The sequence below is a fragment of the Neoarius graeffei genome, chromosome 25 (assembly GCF_027579695.1).
Source record: "Neoarius graeffei isolate fNeoGra1 chromosome 25, fNeoGra1.pri, whole genome shotgun sequence".
NCBI lineage: Eukaryota > Metazoa > Chordata > Actinopteri > Siluriformes > Ariidae > Neoarius > Neoarius graeffei.
The window spans coordinates 40,672,296-40,699,147 of record NC_083593.1 but is presented as its reverse complement, the minus strand read 5'-3'; the positions used below and the strand labels follow the sequence as shown (position 1 = coordinate 40,699,147).

The 26,852-nt window shown below is 41.7% G+C and overlaps 1 protein-coding gene across 8 annotated transcripts in view; it reads right to left on the bottom strand.

Moving 5' to 3' along the window:
• The window catches only part of pam (peptidylglycine alpha-amidating monooxygenase), a 198,009-nt gene that overhangs the window by 121,033 nt on the left and 50,124 nt on the right, over positions 1-26,852 (bottom strand). For all 8 annotated transcript variants that reach the window (XM_060908735.1, XM_060908738.1, XM_060908733.1 and 5 more), the window contains one exon: positions 7,786-7,873. In XM_060908735.1, coding sequence (XP_060764718.1) covers positions 7,786-7,873 — 88 coding nt within the window. The remainder of the gene's footprint in view (positions 1-7,785; positions 7,874-26,852) is intronic.

The following is a 26,852-nucleotide window of genomic DNA, read 5'->3' as shown; positions in this document are numbered from 1 at the left end:
CACACCTACGGTCAATTTAGAGTCACCAGTTAACCTAACCTGCATGTCTTTGGACTGTGGGGGAAACCGGAGCACCCGGAGGAAACCCACGCAGACACGGGGAGAACATGCAAACTCCACACAGAAAGGCCCTCGCCGACCCCGGGGCTCGAACCCAGGACCTTCTTGCTGTGAGGCGACAGCGCTAACCACTACACCACCGTGCCGCCCCCAGGCTAAAATCACATGTTTCAATACTATACAGCTCAATTTAAATTTTGTCACCAAAAAAAAAAGGCATGGTGGTGTAGTGGTTAGCACTGTCGCCTCACAACAAGAAGGTCCGGGTTCGAGCCCAGCGGTCGGCGAGGGCCTTTTTGTGTGGAGTTTGCATGTTCTCCCCGTGTCTGCGTGGGTTTCCTCCGGGTGCTCCGGTTTCCCCCACAGTCCAAAGACATGCGGTTAGGTTAACATGGGACGGCCTTGGGCTGAGGTGCCCTTGAGCGAGGCATCTAACTCCCAACTGCTCCCCGGGTGCTGTAGCATGGCTGCCCACTGCTCTGTGTGTGTGTGTGTTCACTGCTTCAGATGGGTTAAATGCAGAGAGGAATTTCACAAGGTGTAAGTTGTTGTGGTTCTTCTTCTTTAAACACTCATGCGTTGTTTGGACAGAAAAAGAAAAGAAAAAAGGTTCTACTTGATTTTATTAATGAAAAATCCAAACATCAACTCAACAGTGATCAGGAAAAAGCAGTTAAAGACAGATGAATGAATAAACAAACATCAGCTATCAAATCTATCCATTAATTGTTTAGTGCCATTTTTTTCGTACACTGTGCAAAAATAAATAAATTATTTACAAAAAAAAAAACCCACAACCCACAGTTGGGCACTTTGTAGGTTTTGTAGTCTTTTCATCCAAATCACTTTTAGAGATGAACAACAACAAAAAAAAAAATGGATTTTTCCTGAACAGAAAGAAACAAATTACATTTTATCTGTTATTGCTACCTCATGTAATCTATAAACCACCAAAACAATGAAAAAAAATTGTTTATATATAGAGGAAGCTCAGTTTTAGGTCTATGTAATAAAAATTTTCAATTATTTGTCAGTCAATTTTTTGTCAACTTGTTATTTTTAAGCCTAGGTCACAACTGGACGTACGATTTTTTGGCCGTGCGATTTTTGGCGTTTCCCAAATCGCTGCGGTTTTTTTGGTCATGGAGAAAGACGCACGTTGGCCGTAAGTTTGTCTTGCAACCTGAAAAAACCGTAAGCGCCCGTAGAGTTTGTTTGACATGACAAAGAACCTCTGCGGCCGGTCTGCGGCCAGTCTACAGCTCGAAAATCAGCACATCACACGCGTGCCCTCCGCGCGTTTCTTGCACGTAGACCGGCCGTAGAAGCACATACGGCCGGTTGTGACCGAGGCTTATATGTGAATTCTGCCATGTTCTACACGGACCCCGCCAAATAAACTTAAGCGTGCGCATGAACTTAAGTGTTTCTTGCTTTTCTCATGCCTTTTGTATGCTCTGTCAAAGTTGGCCAAACTCCAAAACCTAGTTTTGACCAAATAATCCATCCCTGGGATGGTTTCATTCAGAGACAAGTCTAACAGTGCATTCTCTTGGTCAAAGCACTCCCAGTTAACCAGTTTGTCATACCAAGACAGCTGAAATGAGCAACTGTGTCTCCTTGACTTTTGAATTAAATCGATTTTGGGCACTGATCTCACCTGTTTAATTTTGAGCCTCTCCTCGTAAGGAAGAGCATCAAATGCCTTCTCCAAAATCAGGTCAACAATATTAGCAACGTTTGCCATTTCACACAGCTAACAGCTAGCTAGCTGACTGGCTAGATTTTCCCCTCCATCGCCTGGCTTAAAATAAACAGCCTTTACTGAACTGAAATGAAAGCAAGTAACAAAAACTCACAAACTCTATATTTACAATTTTATTTACAGTATACAGGTAGTCGTCGACTTACGACCTATGCGACTTACGACCGATCGACTTTACGACCGTCTGGTTATGACTGGCAAGTGTTTCCCAGCTGAGCGTACGAGAGTTTCCGCCCCAGCTCCTGGCAGCGCCCAGCATCCAGCCAGTGTTGCCAGATACTGCTGACGGTTTCCAGCCCAAAATATGTTCAAAACCCGCCAAAATGCACTTAAAACTGCCCAATCTGGCAACACTGCATCCAGCCTCTTCTATTATGTGTGCAGTGTTTTGCTGGACAAACAACGAGCGAGCTACAGCGCGCGTACGGCTTAACCAGATCTTGTGCTAGAACGTGCGCAGCTGGTAATCAAAGTAACTTTCACTTTTCTGTTCTGCTACACTGTTGTGTCCAATGTCCAAAATGAAAAGTTAGTTTTCAACTGTTCAGCTAAAAAAAATGTAATTAAAACGATTGTGTTGTTGAAATGATGTGTTTGCAATTTATTTATAATCAAAAACTGATACAGGTGGATGAAAGAGTGATAAAGTACTATACTAGTACTACTGAGTGATAAGAAGTCCTAGTGAATGCTTGATAAGTAGACAATAATAAATAATTAGGTGTATTTTTCGGCGCGCACTGCGCACTATGGCTCAAAATAATATACCGCATGAAATAAAAGTTACTTTCACCCCTGAGTATGCAGTGTTTGACAAACCAAATAATGAGCCAAGGTAATGAAATAAGAAAATGTTGATAAAATAAGACTTTAAGATGATTACAACATCATTACACATCACAATATACTTACGTTCGTTTAACATAGGCCAACTTACGACCAGATCGGTTTACGACCGGTCAGTCGTAACCAAACGCAGTCGTAAGTCGATGACTACCTGTATACAAATGGAAATAGGAACTGTATACTGGTAGGAAAATAACAAGAATGAGCAGCAGCTAGTCTCACGACTTCACTTGCCAACATACCGCATGGACTGAGCTTGAATCCCTCCGACGCCATGTATAATTTTAAAACGCTCTCAGTCACATGACATTCAAAAGAGATTTAGGGGTTCTTCCAATCATCATACAGAAGCCCAGTGTCCAGTCCTACCTTACTGTCACCGACTTTCCATAGACCCTCAGTGAAGCCAGGCGTCTGGAAATTACGTTTTAAAAGCATATTGTCCAATAAATGTCTAGCTTTGCTCCACTAAGATTAAAACATATCCCGTAGTGGCATTAAACTACAGAGACACTGAGCGTCAATGGGTTTTCAATGAGCCATGCTTCTATGGGGGGGGGGGGGGGGGGGGGGGGTCACATTATCATCAGATTATGACAACCAGCGAGAAATAACTGCTGAATGAACTAGCCATAAAGCTGAGTACTTTCCAGCATAAAATGTCGATTTGGAATAAAAGTAGCGTAAATACATACAACCCCGATTCCAAAAAAGTTGGGACAAAGTACAAATTGTAAATTAAAATGGAATGCAATGATGTGGAAGTTTCAAAATTCCATATTTTATTCAGAATAGAACCTAGATGACATCAAAATGTTTAAACTGAGAAAATGTATCATTTAAAGAGAAAAATTAGGTGATTTTAAATTTCATGACAACACATCTCAAAAAAGTTGGGACAAGGCCATGTTTACCACTGTGAGACATCCCCTTTTCTCTTTACAACAGTCTGTAAACGTCTGGGGACTGAGGAGACAAGTTGCTCAAGCTTAGAGATAGGAATGTTAACCCATTCTTGTCTAATGTAGGATTCTAGTTGCTCAACTGTCTTAGGTCTTTTTTGTCGTATCTTCCGTTTTATGATGCACCAAATGTTTTCTATGGGTGAAAGATCTGGACTGCAGGCTGGCCAGTTCAGTACCCGGACCCTTCTTCTACGCAGCCATGATGCTGTAATTGATGCAGTATGTGGTTTGGCATTGTCATGTTGGAAAATGCAAGGTCTTCCCTGAAAGAGACGTCGTCTGGATGGGAGCATATGTTGCTCTAGAACCTGGATATACCTTTCAGCATTGATGGTGTCTTTCCAGATGTGTAAGCTGCCCATGCCACACGCACTAATGCAACCCCATACCATCAGAGATGCAGGCTTCTGAACTGAGCACTGATGATAACTTGGGTTGTCCTTCTCCTCTTTAGTCCAAATGACACGGCGTCCCTGATTTCCATAAAGAACTTCAAATTTTGATTCGTCTGACCACAGAACAGTTTTCCACTTTGCCACAGTCCATTTTAAATGAGCCTTGGCCCAGAGAAGATGTCTGCACTTCTGGATCATGTTTAGATACGGCTTCTTCTTTGAACTATAGAGTTTTAGCTGGCAACAGCGGATGGCATGGCGAATTATGTTCACAGATAATGTTCTCTGGAAATATTCCTGAGCCCATTTTGTGATTTCCAATACAGAAGCATGCCTGTATGTGATGCAGTGCCGTCTAAGGGCCCGAAGATCACGGGCGCCCAGTATGGTTTTCCGGCCTTGACCCTTACGCACAGAGATTCTTCCAGATTCTCTGAATCTTTTGATGATATTATGCACTGTAGATGATGATATGTTCAAACTCTCTGCAATTTTACACTGTCGAACTCCTTTTTGATATTGCTCCACTATTTGTCGGCGCAGAATTAGGGGGATTGGTGATCCTCTTCCCATCTTTACTTCTGAGAACCGCTGCCACTCCAAGATGCTCTTTTTATACCCAGTCATGTTAATGACCTATCGCCAGTTGACCTAATGAGTTGCAATTTGGTCTTCCAGCTGTTCCTTTTTTGTACCTTTAACTTTTCCAGCCTCTTATTGCCCCAGTCCCAACTTTTTTGAGATATGTGTTGCTGTCATGAAATTTCAAATGAGCCAATATTTGGCATGAAATTTCAAAATGCCTCACTTTTGACATTTGATATGTTGTCTATGTTCTATTGTGAATACAATATCAGTTTTTGAGATTTGTAAATTATTGCATTCCGTTTTTATTTACAATTTGTACTTTGTCCCAACTTTTTTGGAATCAGGGTTGTATTTAACCCATAAACTTTTTCAAGACATTTTACAGGAAGCTCGGCTTCCCTTTGTAGGTACCGCCTGTCTCGTCTTTTAGGACTACAAATCCCATCAACCAACTTCCGCTGTGACCTACGTCACGCCTGGGCGGGATCACCAACTTCACATCCTCCCTGAAGCCATAAGTAACTGAACCACGCTTCCGCTCAGTCTCTCTCGTCGTGGATTCCAAGCCATCCAGACACAAAGAGATACCCTGCACCAGAAAACCCAAGAAAAGATGTCTTTCTTGCGAGTAGAAGAGATTTAGCGCATTTTCTTTTGTTTACCACTGGCCACGGTAAAACTCCAGAATCGTGCGATTTAACTCAGATTGAGTTACAACCGGTTTTTCATTTGTTCATTATAAGTAACGTTACGACTGCAGCCCAAAGCAGTTAATTTCAAGTTAGAAGCGACCGGATTCCTTCTGACTAAAGCGCTGTGCACATTGTTTGATCAGAGACTTGTCCTCACGAACGCTGAAGTTCGGGCCAAGGATCCTCCTCTGCTTTTCCACGGAAACGACCCACGTGCTCCGGTGGACTCAGAAGTTCCGGAACATCTCTATAATCTTGCATAAGCAAGATACTGGAAGTAAGACTGGCATTTTTGGGCAAAAGAGTAGTCTTAGGAATTAGCTTTATGAAGTAGTGTGAATTTAAACTCAGGAATGGTTTAATTGTGTACACTGTAGACACTCAGGGTGTTGAATTAATTATTGTTCTATTTTGTTCTCTGTGTTAATAGATAGGCTTTTGCATGCTTTCTCTATTCCTTTCTAACACTTTAATTTCATTATTACACATATTTTGACCTCATCAAGATTTCAGTGGATTTAGTAGTGTTATAAGCTAGTGGAGTTAGCTACCATGGCTAATGCTTTTGTCTCATTAGCAACAGGGCTAATCCTTTTGTCTCCACCACATGGTCACCTCCCCCACACACAAACACACCTTAGCTAGCAACCACGGCTAACCCTTTTGTTTTAGGCCACACACACACACACACACACACACACACACACACACACACACACACACACACCTTAGCTAGCAACCAAGGCTAACCCCTTTTGTTTTAGGCCACGAGGCCCCCCCCCCCCCACACACTCACATACACACATCCACAGATATCACTGACGACCATTTGAATGTATTTCAACTGCTATTACTCATTTTTATCTTTGTTATAATAAATTCAATTATTATTGAAACTGTGTGTTTATTTGTTGCTCCTAATATACTTGAAGTCACAATCTAAAAGACCTCCAAATTACCTTCAGTGTGCTATTGGCTGTAGCATTTATGTGATACGGTAAGTTATACATTATTGCTGCATTGGTAGTGATCATAACAACTTGGAATATACCATAATTTAGCTGTTTGGTAATTTATTATTAAGCACCAAAATTAATGGTATTATTTAATGAGACTGATTTAATGATTTAATGAGACTTATTTAATGAGATTGATCACTTAAGACCAATAGCACCCTACACCTTATAGTCCGAGAGCAGTCGCCTCCGTTTCACACACAATGTAACAATTTTGCTTTCAACGTCTAAAACCACATCATTTCAGACGTCAAGATTTTTCTTTTACAAAACATAGCCACAGTAGTGTCAATCGTTGAAGAAGTTTCTTTCAGGTGTTTCAACATGTTTTCACATGTTTAATCTCCTGTTCACCAGTACAGGCCTATCCTGGTTGAGGCCTATAAGAGTCTCTTGATGTCTTTCCCAGCTCACTGGATTTACTGCATTCAGATATGGTCAGGTCACATGACCTGGTCAATTATTTATGGCTCCTTCCCTCAATGATCCTCTGCAACATTCTTGATTTTTGAAGCCCTGCAGGCATTTCACACTGAACGTTTGATGCCCGGAGTCCCGAGGATTGAAGGTAGATTTATTTTTGATGAAAAGCTGGTTCTACTAACAAGAGCAGGGACAGCTCGTGAAAATGTCTGCTACAGTATCCATTCACATGCAAGTCAATAGCAACTTAATGCATATTTTATTCAAAAGTATAAATTTAAATTTTACAGTTTAGAGGAAAAAAACAAAAAAACGTGTTTGTGTGTTCACCTCTGCATTTCATGGACAAAAATAACAGCGACAGACAACAGAGGTGTGGTCTGGAACCGAGGCGGTGTTTTCCTTGCAGAGGCGTGGAATAGTCTGATGTTCTGACCTGAAATGGTTTGGAATCAACCGTAATGTTCTCTTCGTTTTGCTTATCGCATAGACCCAAGAGAAAAGACAGAACGATGGAAGGGTAGAACTATGAGGCGGATATGAGAAATTCCCTCATCCCCTCCTCTAACCCACAACCCCACAGTGCAGCTTCAACAACCCCTGGTGTCAAGCTGGATGTGGTTGCCCTGGTAACAGGCGGGTTTATTAGCGTCTTCCCCATTCCCCCTCTCTCTCTCTGCCTTTGTCGAGGACAAAGCATCATTTGCTGTTTGTTATTTAGAGCATTCAGACCAGAATGAGCTGCTTGAGTTTCTTAATGGTACGTCACTAAGACTTAGTGCATAAGGCTAAATAAAATCAATTAGGGGTCTCCGGCAGCTTGTAATGATCCGTTCACTCCATTTGTTTTCATAAATTTATAAATTACGGTCAACAAGGCTGTTTATAAGCTTCGGTAATGACAAAATAGCTAATCTGTTTGTTTGGAAATCTACTCCTTCATTTTGCACTGCATAAAGCCATGTAATACTTTTGTAAATTGATCGGTATTAGGGACATCCATCACAGTTGAAAGTGGAAGAATAAAGCACTTACCAGTAACCTTTGGTGGAGTAGGGGGTTCTGCAGCCGTATAAGAGCATGTGGTGGGCTGTCTCCATGGAAGCATGGGGCACAAAATCCACTAAGGAGACAAACCACCATGTGTTAGCACTTCAGACTGACATACATAAGAATCCCAGACAGTATTCAACTCCTCAAAAAAAAAAAAAAAAAGGACATTAAATAAGGCTGGGCAGTATGGACAAAAACAACCCATCTACTGTATAGACACACGCACGTGCGCACACACACCATGTATCAATATACAGGGTGTTTTAAAAAAAAAAAAGATATTGAGATGTAAATATCCCAGAAATTACATAGTGTAGGCAAATGAGACTGAACAGGCTTAATGTTGAGCAATATAAGATTTATTCCTCAAAATTTGAATGAGAAATTCAAAAAGGTATGTGGATTCCATGAACGACTTCACAAATTTTCAATGTGCGCGCCGCCTGAGACACACAGACAGCCTTCCTCTTTGAACTTTTTGTGCCATGTCCAAATCTGCATTGCAGTCGGTGCATTTTTAGAGAATTCTCTCATACATACACGCCGCACAGTCTTGTTCGACTGTGTTCGAGCGCACTAACACACAAAACACCTTTTCTTTTCCAGTGAATGGCATTTCTATAACTAAAAAGATAAAAACAAAAAACATTAAAAACAAAATTTTGATCTGTTTTCACACATGCTGGTAAAATTTGAGGTCAATCGAACAAGAATTGGCAAAGTTATTAGATCGTGAAATGAACTCAAATGTTTTGAAAATATCCTGTACTTTAGTTCAGTGAAGGTTTACACAGTCACAATATAAAAAATAAATAAATAAATAAATAAATAAATTCGTGGTTCTATTTAAATAGACTTTTTGGATGAAAATTTATTGGACTTTATTAAAAAAAAAAGTCCAATTAATTTTCATCCAAAAAGTCTATTTAAATAGAACCACTTTTTTTTTTTTGGGGGGGGGGGGGGGGGGGGGGGGAATGACAACACAAACCCTGAGATTTAAAAAAAATAAATAAATAAACAAAAGATGATAATAATAATAATAATAATAATAATAATAATAATAATAATAAGACTTTTTGGATGGAAATTTATTGGACCTTATTAAAAAAAAGTCTAATTAATTTTCATCCAAAAAGTCTATTTAAATAGAACCACAATTTTTATTTTTTATTTTTTATTTTTTGGGGGGGGGATGACAACACAAACCCTGAGATTTAAAAACTAAATAAATTAATAATAATAATAATAATAATAATAATAACAATAATAATAATTAGACTTTTTGGATGAAAATTTATTGGACTTTATTAAAAAAAAAGTCCAATTAATTTTCATCCAAAAAGTCTATTTAAATAGAACCACTTTTTTTTTTTAAACAGACAATCCAATTAATTTTTATCCAAAAAGTCTATTTAAGTAGAACCACAAATTTTTTTTTTTTTTTTTTGGGGGGGGGGGGGGGGGATGATATGACACAAAGCCTGAGATTGGGGGTGGGGGGTGGGGAAAAAAACGAAGGAAAAAAAAAAAAAACACCCAGATGACGCTGATATCCAGGATTGATATCAAGCCGACATCTAAAGAAAAGACTGCTGGATCAGATAAAAGAGGGCAAATAAAGAACAGCTCAAGGCTGAAATATCACAGAACTGTGCATTATAACAAACTGTAACATAAGTATTACATACTGATAATTCTGATAACAAAAGCAAGTGGCCAGTTTTTAGAAGTATTAGAATTCAGTTATTCATTTCCATTCATCAGGGTTGCAGTGGACCCGGCTGTGTGGCAGGAACACATCCTGAAAGGCAGTCCATCACAGGACACCACACACACACACATTCAAATGCTCATTCACACCTAGAAGCAATTTAGCAAAGCCAACCCACCTACAAGCATGTTTTGGGGAAGCGTGAGGAAACCAGAGAACCCAGAGGAAACCCATGCTAACACAAGCAGATTATGCAAAACACTACAAAGACAGTACCCCAGCTGTGAGTTCTGTCTAGGTCACATCCATGGCTCTGTATTTCATGCTGTAGGATAGTGGAGTGTTTGAACAGTTTGAGTCCAGGCATTTTAAAATGTCCATCTTAAGTGAAGTGCTTAAAAATACTGAAAACCTCTCAAAGTAGCTGCAGCAACGTTTCAAAACAACAAACACTGAGAGCATTCACGGTATTAACATCTACAAAAGGAAATGAAGGAAAACCAGATTTCAACCTCCAGTTAAATACTTGTTCCTGTGAGTAAGGATGGAGTTAGTCAGAGAAAAAAAATAATAATGATAGTGTCAGAAAGGCATGTCGTCACATATGACCATCACTCAATAAAACCAATTTCAGTGCCTTTGTCCCGCACTAAATGAACTGTTCAAGTTTACGCCGCTTCTTGTTTGTCCACTCAAACTTAATCAAACCTAATCTGTGCTACTGCAAACTCAGCAACATGCGCTCCAAAAGAGCATCACCAGGGGCGGCAAATCAATACATAGAATTTGACTGACACCCCGTTCTGGACGTTCTCTTCAGGCAAGCTTAATGGAGTTATAAATAACGAATGGGCTTGTCTGATTGACAGCCATTCCTGACCCAGCTGAACGCAAAACTACAAAATAGATTTCAGGCATCGTTCAGCTCTTTCCATTATTACACATGGTGCACTTGTCTCTCAATAAAACATGGTGGAAATTAACTTTTAACGTGTTGCATTACAGTGAGATGTTACAGAAGCATCACTGAACAGCACTGGAGAAAGTTTATGTCGCTACAATGGATATGAAATGTGGATATGACGATAATTATGCCCAGTCGACCAGAGAGGCACCAACCAATGGAGCACTTGCATGTGACGTCACAGCCGATCCAGATTGTGACAGACGCCATTTTGTCGGTCAACCGCCATATTTCCGCCTTCTACTTCTACTTCTGGTTCTACCTTTTCTTCTGGAAAACCCTACTATATACAATTCTACTACAACGGCTGCAAGCTCTCCCTACCTGTGCACGTTTTTTATGTTTTTTTGTGTATATTTTTGCGTGTTGTTCGTCTGTACCGGACTTCAATATCCACTACAACCGTATGGACTTACTGGACATTGGTTTCCAGCAGAAAATGACGGTTTGTAGCGATTTCCATCGCATGCACAACATTCCGGATGAGATAGCGAGACCAGCGGGGTCTCCGTGGATTGTTATCGGAAGCAAAGCGAAGGAGGCGGCATCGGGAGCGGAAGCAAAAGCGAGGCTGCAGGCAGAGCCGGCCTGTTGACTAAGCTCAGAAAACAGCCACTCAAATCTCCACTGCTAAGCCTCTACCTCTCCAACGCCAGATCCATGGTAAACAAGACGGACAATTTGGAATTACAGCTGGAATTACCTTATTCTATTCTATAATCGGCTGGTCAGTGCTATACTCAATACTTAAGTGACTTACCCGTCCAATGAGGATTGTTATTTTCTTGTTTACAAGATGCCACATCTGAGTCGCTGACAAATCCTGAATTTCTGTAAAGATAACTGTCCAGAGATTTATAAGCACACAGTGCTTCACCACTGAACAGCGAGGGAAAGTTGATGAGGTAATTATACACGTCTGGGTATTCCACCTCTGGCAGTTCAAAATCCACTGACATGGTCGTGAAAACTACGTCCGGAAAGCCATAAGGGTCACTAATCTGTAGATCGTTTATTTTAGACATGTATCTAGTTATCTGTTCATTAGAAAAATGAGCCGTGTAGTCCGTCGGTTGAAAGTGATCCATTTTATACACGAGTGCAGCAGTATTCAGCTGTGTTTTTTACCGACAAGATGGCGGCTGTTAACTTTCCGGTCACGTGACTGCAAGATCTCTATAGTCGTGGTTTGTGAGCTCATATATGCAGAAAAGGGCAGATAGCTCTTTCCTCCAAGTGTATTAAACTGCCCTGTGATTAAAGAGCAGTTTGAAAACGTGTTGTAATTGGCTTCTCGTGTGTCAAAGGAAGCATGTGATGGCCTTCACCCGCTCCGGTTGTTGCCTATTGTGTGATGGGAGAGAGACGGTGAGCGGGGTGGAACGGGCAGATGGTCAAACTGGCAAAATGAGAAAGGAGAAAAATGAGGGGGAAATTATCCAAGTGCTCTATGATCTAATATTATTAATGTTTGACAAAATAATTTCTCCTTTATAGCGTGTGTCAGGATCCACATCAATAGAATCCACATAAAAGAAGATTACACGAAGACTTGAGACTTGACGGAGGTCAAATCCTCTCTGACTAGAAGGGGATCTGTGCGCACAGTGGGTAGTAATTCTTGCTCACAGTCTCCCCCTCCTCGCCCTCTCCCTAGCCTTTGGCGCAGGACTTGCCTTTGCCTCCGTGATCGCTGCATTTCATCTTCTTGGCTTGGTGGAGCTGCATTGGTGCAGTGGGACAGAATTATTTCCAGCGTTCATTTATTTTAATGATGAGACGTGATCAGCTCTGTTCTGCCGTTTTCGCTTGTTTACTGGTTAAACAGTGCTCCGATAGTAATGGTTTAGCCTCGCCTTATCTCAAAGTATACGAGTATTTTTCCCCTCATTGGCTTCCATGCTTCCTGCTTGTGTCACAGCAAGGCTGATGTTATGTTGGCATAATGGACCATTCCTGCTGTTGGAATGGCACAGCCGCCCCAGAGCTGCTCCGCAAGCAATGAGGCACCTCATATATATCATTAAAAAGTCACACACACTCTTTTTCTTTTCTACACGCTGTTTGCACTGTTATTGGAGTTGCTTTTAATCTCATTGTACATGGGTATATTGACAATAAAGGCATTCTATTCTATTCTCTCCCTCTCACGTACACACATTAACACTCAGTCCTCACTGAGAGCAGTCTATAATGAAGCAGCACGATGCTTTGACATTAATCAGGGCTCAGGAGCAAATTCTCAGTCCCTGCCCGGACAGCAAGGAGACAGGATAAAGTCATCGCTTGTCAAACGGTCCTTCACCACACACCCCCAGCTAAACACACACAACACACAATCTGTGTGGTTGACTGCCACCGCTGGCTAATATCAATGCTCTCGTTAGTCACCTCACTGAGCAGCACTGAAGAAGGCTTATGTGGACTGGATGACGAGCCGCTGATTGGTTTTCCGCATGACAGGATCGCTTTCACCATTCTGTAATCTACTCTGGAGTCAGACTAATGCAACAACCAAACATGTCCATTTTGATGAGGATGATAAGAGCCAGAACATGACAACAGGTGCAGCACACGACAGAGCTTCTGCACAAGAGCCATTAAAGTGCATATCAGGAGCAAGATCAATGCAATTCTCCTATTTTTTATTAAACTTTGGTCAAATATCTGTCACATTTTGCACAATTTTTTTTTACCTTGCGCAATACCAGAAAAATTCAGTTGAAATCAAGCCATTTGAAGCGAATTGGTCCGCCTCTGAAAAAACTTGGCATTTGGATTTCCTGGCAAACACTGATTTTCGTGACGTCACGTGCGGGGCGCTTCCCTCTGAATCCTACGTCAGCGCTGGTTTGTTTATGAGAAAACGATTTGGTGGTTTTCTGCAAATTTCTTCAACGTTATCACGTAATTTTTAAAATGGCTAACAGATGTATCGTAGGAGGGTGGAGCAACACCAATCTTGATAGGATTAGTACTCATTGTTTTCCAAAAGACCGGACAATGAGAGAGAAATGGGAGCGCTTGGTCTACACAGGCTGTGCACTGAAACCGTGCAAAGCTCGCGCAGCCTGCTGGCGCTTCCGCAGGTAACGTCACGAATCTGGCTCCAGGCTCCCTTGGGATTTTTCCAGACGCATTTTGTTATTTTATTTTTTTCTGCTGGAGACAGATGGCCTTGTGCAAAATTACCCTTCTGGATGAGTGTGTAAAGGGACATACTTTCATATAAAAAAAACCACGAAATTGGTCCAGAATATGCACTTTAAAGGAACAGTCCACCGTACTTCCATAATGAAATATGCTCTTATCTGAATTGAGACGAGCTGCTCCGTACCTCTCCGAGCTTTGCGCGACCTCCCAGTCAGTCAGACGCGCTGTCACTCCTGTTAGCAATGTAGCTAGGCTCAGTATGGCCAATGGTATTTTTTGGGGCTGTAGTTAGATGCGACCAAACTCTTCCGCGTTTTTCCTGTTTACATCGGTTTATATGACCAGTGACATGAAACAAGTTCAGTTACACAAATTGAAACGTAGCGATTTTCTATGCTATGGAAAGTCCGCACTATAATGACAGGCGTACTAACACCTTCTGCGCGCTTCGGCAGCGCATTGATACGGAGCTCAGATATCAATGCGCTGCCGAAGCGCGCAGAAGGTGTTAGTACGCCTGTCATTATAGTGCGGACTTTCCATAGCATAGAAAATCGCTACGTTTCAATTTGTGTAACTGAACTTGTTTCATATCACTGGTCATATAAACCTACGTACCGTATTTTTCGGACTATAAGTCGCACTTTTTTTCATGGTTCGGCTGGCCATGTGACTTATACTCCAGTGCGACGTATATATGTTTTTTTTGTTTGTTTTTTTTCACCGCGGAATAACTGGAGCTGATGCTGAGTCTGACGACAGCCACGCAGAAGAAGAGGAAACGGCGCTTCATCTGCCGCTGGAGGCAGAGTTGTTCAGAAACGACACTGAGGATGAGGAATTCAATGGATTTGCTGATTTGGAGTGAAATCATCAGCTTGATAAACTTGATTGACCTGTGTTTTATTATTAATGATAGGCCTATAGTTATTTAAATAAGTTATGTAGTGATTTTAGGCAGTGCTTAATTTGTGAAGTGGGAGGTCCCAGAACGCAGGAGGTGGGTGGGTCCGGCGACTCAAAAAAAAAAAAAAAAAGGCGGGGGATGGTTTACTATAACTTTACGCACATGCGCTTATTGTGTGTGTAAAATAATAATAATAATAATAATAATAATATCAGACATTATGAACTTAGAAAACACTTTAGTGACAAACAGTTACAGACAGTAATATGTCGTGATATTATATTATAAAATATTAATTTTTATTAGTCTATATATTAAATTATATATTACATTTATCTTCTAAAATAACAGACTGTACTCATCACAACCGGTTTATTTCACCATTGGAGATCAGATCACACAAGACATGAGTTAAATGACTCATTTTAAGGATTTAAGTAGGGGATTTAAAAGCGGTTGTTGTTTTTTTCACTAGACGGTTGTTTTTACTACCGTACCTGTCTTTGGAGATGATATACCTATAGCCTACTTGACTTCTGATTTGATGAAATAAAATTCGACAAAAATGAAGAATGACACTCCTCGATGATGACTACAGCTTTAATAACACAGATGAAAGAGCCATGGGGCGATAATAAGCCCTACCGGTAAAAATATTCTAAAAGCAAACTGATTAATGCATCAGTAATAGGCTACTAATATTAGTTATAATAATAATATAGGCCATTAGTAATAACGCTAGTGATAGTATTAAAGATAGTAGTAGATCTCATCTCATCTCATTATCTCTAGCCGCTTTATCCACTAGGCTACTTACAGGGCAAAGGGCACGTTATCACTGCTCAGCTGTTCGTTTATTAAATAAACAATGCAGTCGCGCAGTAACCACGCGCCGCTTATCAGATAGAATCACAGATTCTATGGATAGAATAATCCTTCAAAAAAGTGCGACTTATAGTCCGGTGCGATGTATATATGTTTTTTTCGTCTTCATAATGCATTTTTTGGCTGATGCGACTTAAACTCCGGAGCGACGTATAGTCCGGAAAATACGGTAAACAGGAAAAACGCGGAAGAGTTTGGTTGCATCTAACTACAGCCCCAAAAAATACCATTGGCCATGCTGAGCCTAGCTACATTGCTAACAGGAGTGACAGCGCGTCTGACTGCGTCTGACTGACTGGGAGGTCGCGCAAAGCTCGGACAGGTGCGGAGCAGTTCGTCTCAATTCAGATAAGAGCATATTTCATTATGGAAGTACGGTGGACTGTTCCTTTAAGGTCTTTGATCGCTGCATTTTCTGAAACATCAACCCACTGAGGATTATTGGTGGGTGGACAAACCATAGACCAGACACAGAATCTGTCCAATATGTATGCAAGGAATAAAACGTGATGCTCCGCTGTTGATTACTGACCCAACTACACATCTTACAGCACTTTAATCCACTTATTCCAATGATAGTTTATATAGGTGCTCATTCTAATATGTTATTGTTCCTATAAAACAGCTCATTCTGATCAGAAGGTCACGAATTCAAATCCCAGCACCATCAAACTGCCACTGAAGGGCCCTTGAGCAATGCCCTTAACTCTTCAGTTGTAAATCAAGTTTTTTTGTTGAACTAAAAAGGTAAAGGGAGTCCTAATACCCCTTTCAATAATTCCATGTTAAAATAACCTTCAGTAAGCTCAAACTAAAGAGGTTTATTTTAGCTTGATGGTGCACAGGGCGCCCAAAATCAAGTCTGTCTTATTAGAGGCTGGAGTGGAGTCCAAATTTTATATGAAATGGAGAGACCTGCGTCTGTACAAATATTTGAATTGTGCCAGTTTGGTTGGTATAAACCTGTATTAGGTCCACTTTGACAAGTCGGTAACTAAAAAAGTGAAGAATACCATTTGACTTTATTTTTCAAGGAAAAAACTGAAGAATATTTTTCAGAATCCAGGGAACCCTGTGTGCACGTGCTAGTTTTATATATAAATCAGTGTTCTCCCCAGAGTGCTTTTGCGTGTCGGGGCCAACACACTTTAATTTCATGCCGACATGCTTTAAATTTCCCGACACGCTATTTTTTTTGCTTTGACACTCAACTGAAAAATCATGCCAGATTTCTACCTAGCGATGTTTGGGGCATATTTTGAAGGAAAATCAGCGTTTTGGGTTGACTTGCTGCTATGACGCACTCAGACGGACCAGAAATACCCCTGAGAAACCCCAATCACAACAAACGCCCTCAATCATTTTGCTGCTGCACTGGTACCACGATGCTTCAGTGCGTGGGCGAGCATCCTTGCAGTGACGTCAGATTTACCTTAGCAACCGTCGCTACTCTATGCCTGGGGGACAAGCGAACTTCGTTTACATACTGTTCATATACAGAAGACAAGCGAAGACGTCCAGCGTCTGTTGCCTGAAGAAAACTACAGCTAAAAAAAGCTCTACTACCGAACTACTTGGATAATCTTGGTCAGAAAGAAGCAAAGGATAGATATGTGGAAATCAGAGTTTATTAGCAGTTATGATCCATACAAAATTCCTCGAAACGACTGGAGTGACGGTGCAGATTTGTGACCTAGCGTTAGCTACATGTCGGAATATACCTTCTTTTCCCCCTGAAGAGTCCCAACACGGAAGAACAGTAAAAATTAAAGCCGCTAGCGGCCTTGACGGGCCCTCGCACGTGTGGTTCTGCAACCCAGGACATCCCGCCATCCAACAAAACAGTCACATGTCATATATTCATCAAATGTTCAAAGGTGATGTGCATGTTGCAAATGCCATGACTGCTTGACGGATGAGAGATAGACAAAGACCGTGTGTGTGTGTGTGTGTGTGTGTGTGTGTGTGTTTCCGTGGTGTAAAGATGTACATTTATATACAAAACTATACGTGTCTCCTCCTTATCTCTATCTCATGCTGTAATCTTAAGTCATCTTAGCTTTCCTGTATCTGCAGTGTGTGTGTGTGTGTGTGTGTGTGTGTGTGTGTGTGTATGCAGAGTTTTCATATGTCTGCAACAAAATGCACAATGATGGCAGGTCACTATTACTGTGTGTGTGTGTGTGTGTGTTGCTAGGACAACTATCATGATTCATGTCATTTTTGTATTGATCTAAGGGTTCTGAGTAAGGTTCTGGCCATAAATTCTGAAGAGTTTTGTTTCAATTAGGGGGCGCTATGAAGTCCCTGGGCCATGCCCGGGGCCAAACGTCTGTGGCTGAGAAGCGGTTACAATGACTTGTGTGTATCAAATTTCATGAGTTTTCGTGCATGGGAAATGCCTCAAACAAAGCCAAACGTGACAGAAAAATAATAATAATAATGATAATAATAATAATAATAATAATCCTTCGAAAAACAATAGGGTCTTCGCACCGAACGGTGCTCGGGCCCTAAAAAGGACCTACAAAAGCAAGAAAATCTTTCTGGAAAGACTTTTCTTTTTCCAACATCAGTTTTTGGGAACAGAATGTTGCAAAAGCCAAAGCATTTACTCTCAAAGGACTCCTACCTGAACTGTGGGTTAGATGGCATTCCCAGCCCTCCATGTCTCAACAACCCCAAGGACATCTAGGTACACAGCTATTTGCACTATCATTTATACAGTGATGCTTATCATTGAGAAAACAATATCTGAAGTGTTTTTTGTAAAATAATAAAATTAATTTTTCACGGTCCAAATCCTGCGCTCTGATTGGCTGGCGAGCGGGTCCGTATCCTACGATACGGACCCCAGTTACGGACCTCTGGCGACTCGCTTGTTCACAACAACAAACATAGTAGCATTTTTATCTTTTTTTTTTTATAAGATTTATTTACAAGATTATCAAAAATCTTATACATTTTTGCCAGCATTTCTCAGGAGAGTAGCATTAATTTTACATCGTATGTAGTGATAACGACAGTGTTCATAGTGAAAGCGAGTTTTACTACCCTGAGGAAGAAGAAATAAAATAAAACATTTCAGGAGAAAGCTAAAAACCTGTAATTTGCTAACACCGAGCAAAAACATGGATGAATCCTGAATGACTCCGATTTGTATAAATAGGGGACGACATAGGCGGCAAAATGTAGTTTTTTCCCTGCCATGGAAGTGCACTTGTATACCGAGGAGAAAGCAATTTGCATTACAGCCGTGAATGACGATTCAAATGGCGGCTCGCCTCGGTTTTCCCTTTCGGGCGCTCTCGTTTTCTGTTAGAATTTGGTAAAGAAAAAAATATACGTATTATTTACCAGCTTAAGGTTGGTCCGTATGGTGAAATACCGTGACCTCGGCCTTGAATACTGACCTCGACCCAGAGGGCCTCAGTCAGTACTTTCAAGACCTCGGTCACGGTATTTCACGATACGGACCTCCCAGCTGGTAAACAACATACATATCTTGCTCTAGACTTTCAAACAATATTGTAAGTTTTTATTTTAATTTTATCTGATAGTGGATGATACAATAATTACATCATTAATTAATACAAGAATTACATGTAGTAATAGCAGTATTATTGCTCAAACATGTTTATTCTAGGGCGGCACGGTGGTGTAGTGGTTAGCGCTGTCACCTCACAGCAAGAAGGTCCTGGGTTCGAGCCCATGGCCGGCGAGGGCCTTTCTGTGTGGAGTTTGCATGTTCTCCCCGTGTCCGCGTGGGTTTCCTCCGGGTGCTCCGGTTTCCCCCACAGTCCAAAGACATGCAGGTTAGGTTAACTGGTGACTCTAAATTGAGCGTAGGTGTGAATGTGAGTGTGAATGGTTGTCTGTGTCTATGTGTCAGCCCTGTGATGACCTGGCGACTTGTCCAGGGTGTACCCCACCTTTCGCCCGTAGTCAGCTGGGATAGGCTCCAGCTTGCTTGCGACCCTGTAGAAGGATAAAGCGGCTAGAGATAATGAGATGAGATGAGATGTTTATTCTAAGGTGCTTTTGGTGTTTGAAGTATTAAGCAGGCCCAAGTATAAAGGGCATTTGTGCAGTAAATGCAGTCTGCAGGGTTTTGTTTTGTTTTTCTAACTGCAACAGAACTCATTTAAAAACTTTTAGCTAGTGGTGTTCTGGCAGTGGTTCAGGTAATAAAACAGCATCATTATATAATACACTGTTGTCAGATGATGACTTTATTTATTGCTCATGTGAAGCCCATGCTGCAAACCACAGCATCACAGACCTCCACTTGTTGTAGCAACCTTTTCAACCATGTTAACAGTAAAAAGTGACAGTACCACCATAAAATGCTCCGAAAAGTCACCAGATGCCACAAAACGGGCTCCCTTTTCTCAAAATTTTGGGAAACCCCCTCTCGTACTCTCCCCCGCAAACCTACCTACTCTCCACCGTACGGGCTGCGCAGGGTGGCCTGTGGTCACCCAAAAGTTAGAGCTTCATTTTAATCCTGGGGACAACAGTGATACGTATATTAAAAAAAACAAACAAAAACAAACATGTAAAAGCTATATGTTATACAATATATTCATGCTTGGTATACCAAATATTGTTTTATATTTCACATTCAAGACAAGTACACAGGATCTAAATTATTCAAGCTGCACCGAGCATACGTAAAATGCACTCACTGAGAGACCCAAAATAAATCTCTTGTTAAAGCAATTTGCTTAAGTTAAATCACAGTATGCCCCCAAAAACCTACTTAGTGCTCGCTCTCGCTTCGCTGGTGTTAATTTCCCTGTGAATGGAGCAAGGCAAGGGTTTGCTTTCAAAGCAGAAACATGTATGTCTCGGAGTTATTAAAAGTTTATTCAGAGCCAAGCAAAGCGTGTGGCCCAAATACTGCATTATACTGAATTTCACTGCGATTTGTCCGTATAGAACAGCTTCATCGTCTTCAGTACACCCATAACGGTGTTTGGTTCCATTATAAGAGCTGGGGATAGCTGACATGACAGAGAAAAAGCAGGCAGGCTGATGAAGCACTTCTGGGGGGAATAGAAACCATTACTAAATGCTGTTGCTGCTCGTTTTGTGTGTGTGTGTGTGTGTGTGTGTGTGCGCGCGCGCGTCAAACAACTGATAGTGATAGATGAGGTCTGCTTCATGTCACAATGGCCTAAAAGGAAAAGGGAAGTCACGAATACGAGCGCAAGTGTACACGTCACATAAACTACACCCCAGAGGCTGTACATGGTTAATATTACTTCATATAACTTGTCACATAAATGTTTGTATGTAAATATCAGAAATGACAAATCCTCTAAGACCGCTAGATGATGAATGAAGTCATAAAGAAAGTAAATTAGCTTAACACGTCATCTATTGAGCAGAAATGTTTTAAATATACATAAGTAAAGCTAGATTTATTATAGCTGTCACTTATTTGTATTACTTGTATGACACAATCACGATGATGTTAATTAGCAGACCAGACCGTCAGGCTTATTCATTGATCTTTACATTCACGGCAACTGAGCTGTGTAGAAATTACACCCTTTTTTTTTTTTTAACACTCTTCTAATTTAGGAGGTCAAACGTCATTATTGCTCAAAGGTTTCCTCGCCAACTGTGCCACTGGATCCCGAGCTCATGCACACGATTGTAGACAAGAGTTAATTCTAAATCTTTTCAGTGCACATTCAAAAACTAGAACAGATGTGAAGAGAACTTGAGTGATCTCTTGTTCATTCACCACCAACTTGAGAGAAGACCGGACTGAACCGGTCAACAGCGATGACAGTTAAAGCAATAGCTTCATATTAGGACATGCGACAATGCCAGTGCACAAGATGTGCCTGAATACGCAGAGGGCCTTTATCTGATTGGTCGAATGGTTGACCACCTTTTACTGGCCACAACAAAATTAGCGACATCAAAACCCATTTAACCCTTTTCTTACTCTTGATGATGACAATATAAAAAAATAATAATTTTGCTCATACTAATTTGAGCATACAGCCTCTGTTCCTGAAGTGACTTTCAGGCTTATTAAATCACAATGCAGGTTCAAAATGAATCGATTTACATAAACTCTGCCCTACATTTTGCACCATGACGTAAAAACGTCCCAAATGTACATTTTCATCTCACAGATGCTGTTGATGCAGAGTGACTCCAAAAGTCCTGACGAATGAAGCATCTAGCAAATCTGTAAAAATTCATAACCTGAGGGACAAGAGACAAAATGCTAGTTTCTACAAGTGCACGACTGATCGTAGTAGTAAAAAAAAAAAAAAAAAAACACACACTTCACATGACCTTTGTCTGGTCTGAATTTGGGGGTTTTGCTTTTGAGGAAGGAAGAGATTTATTTAAAAGTGAATGCGGAAGCTCGCTCCAGCACACAGGAAAATGTGAGATCTTGCATTACAAACATGTTTAGACCTCAGAGAAAGACATGCCATATGGCCTAAAGTTGAAGATATGAGCTGGCTGGTGTGCAGCTCAGGACAAAGATGAAAAGGCAAAAAGAGGGTGGGGTTATAGAAGTCTAGAAATAACCAAATAACTCATCTCATCTCATTATCTCTAGCCGCTTTATCCTTCTACAGGGTCGCAGGCAAGCTGGAGCCTATCCCAGCTGACTACGGGCGAAAGGCGGAGTACACCCTGGACAAGTCGCCAGGTCATCACAGGGCTGACACACATAGGCACAGACAACCATTCACACTCACATTCACACCTACGGTCAATTTAGAGTCACCAGTTAACCTAACCTGCATGTCTTTGGACTGTGGGGGAAACCGGAGCACCCGGAGGAAACCCACGCGGACACGGGGAGAACATGCAAACTCCGCACAGAAAGGCCCTCGCTGGCCACGGGGCTCGAACCCAGGACCTTCTTGCTGTGAGGCGACAGCGCTAACCACTACACCACCGTGCCGCCCTAACCAAATAACTATGTAGTGAAAATTCATTATGTCTGATTATTATAACTATTCTTTAAGTTTGTTTCTTAAGACACGCATTTTTTAGTATGTTACCTCGTTTGTTGACAGTTTCAGCGAACACTTCCGCCTTCTTCAAAACAGTCACCAAACCAAGAAAACTTAAAATCAGCTATTTCAGACCACTGCAAACGACAAAATCATATTATGAATTGGGAAGAGCCCAGAGTCATTCGCGCTGAAGAGAATAGATATCAGCGTTGGATTTTGGAGGCAGTGGAGATACGAAAGCGGGCGCAGAGGACGATGAACCGGGATGAGGGAGCGTACGCGCTGTCACACACCTGGAGCGCAGTCCTGGGGCAGCGACCTGACAGCAGGAGGCGTGGACTACCTGTCAAATTGGGCGGGACGTTCACGCCTCCATAGAGTAACATCAGCTGATAAGGCACGTCACCACTCGACATCTGGTGACTGTTTTGAAGAAGGCGGAAGTGTTCGCCGAAACTGTCAACAAACGAGGCAACATACTAAAAAATACGTGTCTTAAGAAACGAACTTAAAGAATAACCAAATAACTAGAGCGTGCATAGGAAGGTGAGCAGAATCTAGAATCGGAAAAAAAGTCATATTCCTCCGATGTTAGGAAGAAGAAATCTGCAGGATTGGATCGTCTTAAAGGGAAAAAAAAAAAAATCACACCAAGTTTCTCAGGCTGTGCTGCAGCGGTGTCAATGGTGATGGACAGGGTCCAAATTTATCACCTGCCACTCACCAAATCCAACTAAAAATCTACTTTGGTGAATAAAATAAATGAGGTCAGTCTCCACTGACAGGTACGGTAGGTGAACTCTGCCTACTTTCATCACAATACCACAAGGTTGGGGCGTCGTGGCTCAGGTGGCTAAGGCGCCATACCATAAATCCGGGGACCTGGGTTCGATTCCAACCCGAGGTCATTTCCCGATCCCTCCCCGTCTCTCTCTCCCGCTCATTTCCTGTCCTGTCTCTACACTGTCCTATCCAATAAAGGTGAAAAAAGCCAAAAAAAAAAAATCTTAAAAAAAAAAATACCACAAGGTTGTTTCATTCTATTGACAGTTGAAAAATATTTTGACTGGAATTTTTCCCAGTTTACCAGCCATTGGCAGATAGACCAAAAAGTTGATTTTGGACCTTGGGGACACGTCCAGGAAGGGGGCTCTTGGCTGGCAGGTCAGAATTCAGTTCAGTTTTAAGGTCTCTCATTTAAGGGGTAGATCAGTTTCATTACACTGCGTGTGTTTATTGAACAGCCCATTTCAGATTCAGTCCCCATTTACTTTTATAATAATCTTCACTAGGGCGGCACGGTGGTGTAGTGGTTAGCGCTGTCGCCTCACAGCAAGAAGGTCCGGGTTTGAGCCCCGTGGCCGGCGAGGGCCTTTCTGTGTGGAGTTTGCATGTTCTCCCCGTGTCCGCGTGGGTTTCCTCCGGGTGCTCCGGTTTCCCCCACAGTCCAAAGACATGCAGGTTAGGTTAACTGGTGACTCTAAATTGACCGTAGGTGTGAATGTGAGTGTGAATGGTTGTCTGTGTCTATGTGTCAGCCCTGTGATGACCTGGCGACTTGTCCAGGGTGTACCCCGCCTTTCGCCCGTAGTCAGCTGGGATAGGCTCCAGCTTGCCTGCGACCCTGTGGAACAGGATGGAGTGGCTAGAGATAATGAGATGAGATACTCTTCACTCTCCTGGCAAGTTTTTCCACTAGATTTTGGATTGTGGCTGTGGGGATTTTGTCCATTCAGCAACAACAGCATTAATAGGGGCAGGCACTGATGTCGGGCAAGGAGGCCTGGCACACAGTTGGCATTCCAGTTCATCCCAAAGTGGGGTTGAGGTCAGGAATTTCTTCAGGACTCTCAAGTTCTTCCTCTTCATCACTGGCAAATCATTTTTCATGGAGCTTGCTTTGTGCACAGGGGCACTGTCATGCTGCTACAAGTTTTGGCCCCTTAGTTCCAGTGAAAGGAAATCTTAATTCAAGAGTATACAAAGACATTTGTTTCTAACTTTGGGACAATGGTTTGGGGAAGGACCACATATGGGTGTGATGGTCAGTTGTCCACATAATTTTGGCCATAGTCTAGCTAGATAGACCACAAAGGAAAACGTCGGTGAAGAAGTGAAAAGAAATTGTGCAGAAAAACTGCTGAACAGCTCAGGATCACTTGGTTTCGATACATCAAAGTGTACCATAAAGAGAAATACACAAGCATGACCTCAGCCTTGATGGATGAGCTGAAAACTAACTTATTCCAGAGTGACAGGAAGAGGAATATGTGGAAAATAAAATACATCACTCAGGGTCCAATGCACACCACTTCATCTGGGAAATATGATAGCGTGGACATGTATGGCTGCCAGTAGACCTGGCTCACTTGTCTTTATTGATGATTGGACTGTCAGCAACAGCCGCAGGTGACGTCTAAAGTCTCCACAAGCATCAGATCTAACCAGACACTCAAAACTTGCCAGAGCACAATGTGCCATACTAGGGAGCTATCAAAATTTTAACAGCCAAATCTGAATTGTTTGCATTGGCTAAGTCAGTCAAAGAAAAAAAAACAGCAATGGGAAGTAGCCATATCGGAGCCTTGGCAGAACATCGCTGATGCCCAGCATCTGGTAATGTTTATTGATTACAAAGGATTTATTACGAAATGTCGATATTAATTAAGATCACGTGCATTTGTCCCATCGCCTGAAATAGAGAAAGGCACGTATAAAAACAATTGAGACTATTAGACGTTTCGTGCAACAGAGACGCCAATTACAGCAAATTCTAATATTCTGGACTTCAGTCTCATCGTTTGATTTATTTTGAATCCAAAACAGCATTACAGATCACATTGTGAACATAGCACACGGTATGAAAAGCAAACAATATACCGTATTGGCTCGAATATAAGACGGTGTTTTTGTTGCAAAAAATAGCTCTTAAAAAGGGGGGTCGTCTTAAATTCGCGGACTAGACAAAATGCCGCCAAAAACGAAAGTGAAAGTGAGGACAGTGAGAGTGAGCAAAGTGAGGCTGAGGATCTCTGTGCTGAGTAGCTGTAATTTAGCAAACTACCCTTTCCATTGTTTCAGTTGTTTATTATTGTAAACCTTAATGTATTGTTTAATGCATTGTTTAAAGCATTTGCACTGTTCTGCAAATTTATTCCATATACCCGTAGGCTATGGGAAGTTAATGCATTGACATTCTGAAGTTTATGAACTTTCAATCTAAACCTGACAAATCTGTTGAATTAATGCAATTTAAATGTTTTAATTTGGCTTGTCTAGTAGCCTGCAGTTTAGCCTCTTTTTTTACTTCTATGAAAAGTGTTCACGGAAATGAGACTGAAATGACCTCTATTTAAATGTGAAAAACAAAAGCCTCTAATTTTAAACAGAATTTTGAAATAAATACACTTTATATGAATGAACATTTGGTCTTCAAAAAACTTTTTCCCCAAAGATGAACTTGGAAAAGGGGGGGTCGTCTTACATTCAGGGTCGTCTTATATTCGGGCCAATACGGTAGTTGCATTTTCTCACATCCTGAATTTGCAATAATTAAAGTAACTAAGTAGAACATACAAAAAATGTCCTCGTCATTTCTTGTGTTATATACCATGCAGGGCGGCGTGGTGGTGTAGTGGTTAGCGCTGTCGCCTCACAGCAAGAAGGTCCGGGTTCGAGCCCCGGGGCCGGCGAGGGCCTTTCTGTGCGGAGTTTGCATGTTCTCCCCGTGTCCGCGTGGGTTTCCTCCGGGTGCTCCGGTTTCCCCCACAGTCCAAAGACATGCAGGTTAGGTTAACTGGTGACTCTAAATTGAGCGTAGGTGTGAATGTGAGTGTGAATGGTTGTCTGTGTCTATGTGTCAGCCCTGTGATGACCTGGCGACTTGTCCAGGGTGTACCCCGCCTTTCGCCCGTAGTCAGCTGGGATAGGCTCCAGCTTGCCTGCGACCCTGTAGAAGGATAAAGCGGCTAGAGATAATGAGATGAGATATACCATGCACGTACCTTGATGATAAGCTATGATTTCACCACAGCACTAACAAAGATGTGAAAAGGTGTAGCTACAATAAGAAAAAAAAAAAGTCATCTTGGCCAGTCCTTTTAAAGTAAAACAGAGCACTGAGCAGAACTGAAGCTGTAACCAGCACTGAGGCGAAAAACAAGGTTTGTTAAAGCTCTGGCTACAGCTGTGAAATGCATGATGTGATTCCATTCAGTTCTCCGTGAGAGCCTGTCCTATAAGATTTAACAAGACTGGAGACTTGCTCTCTTTATTGTTCTGCTAGTGATGGTGCAGGGGAAATGCGGCTGAATGGGGGTAATCTTATTCTGCCGGGACCGGGCAAACACAGACTATCAGATCATAAGGAGCAGAAGGAACAGCAGCCACTTGTAGGGTTGCTGGACTGTGCAAAGATCTTCACTA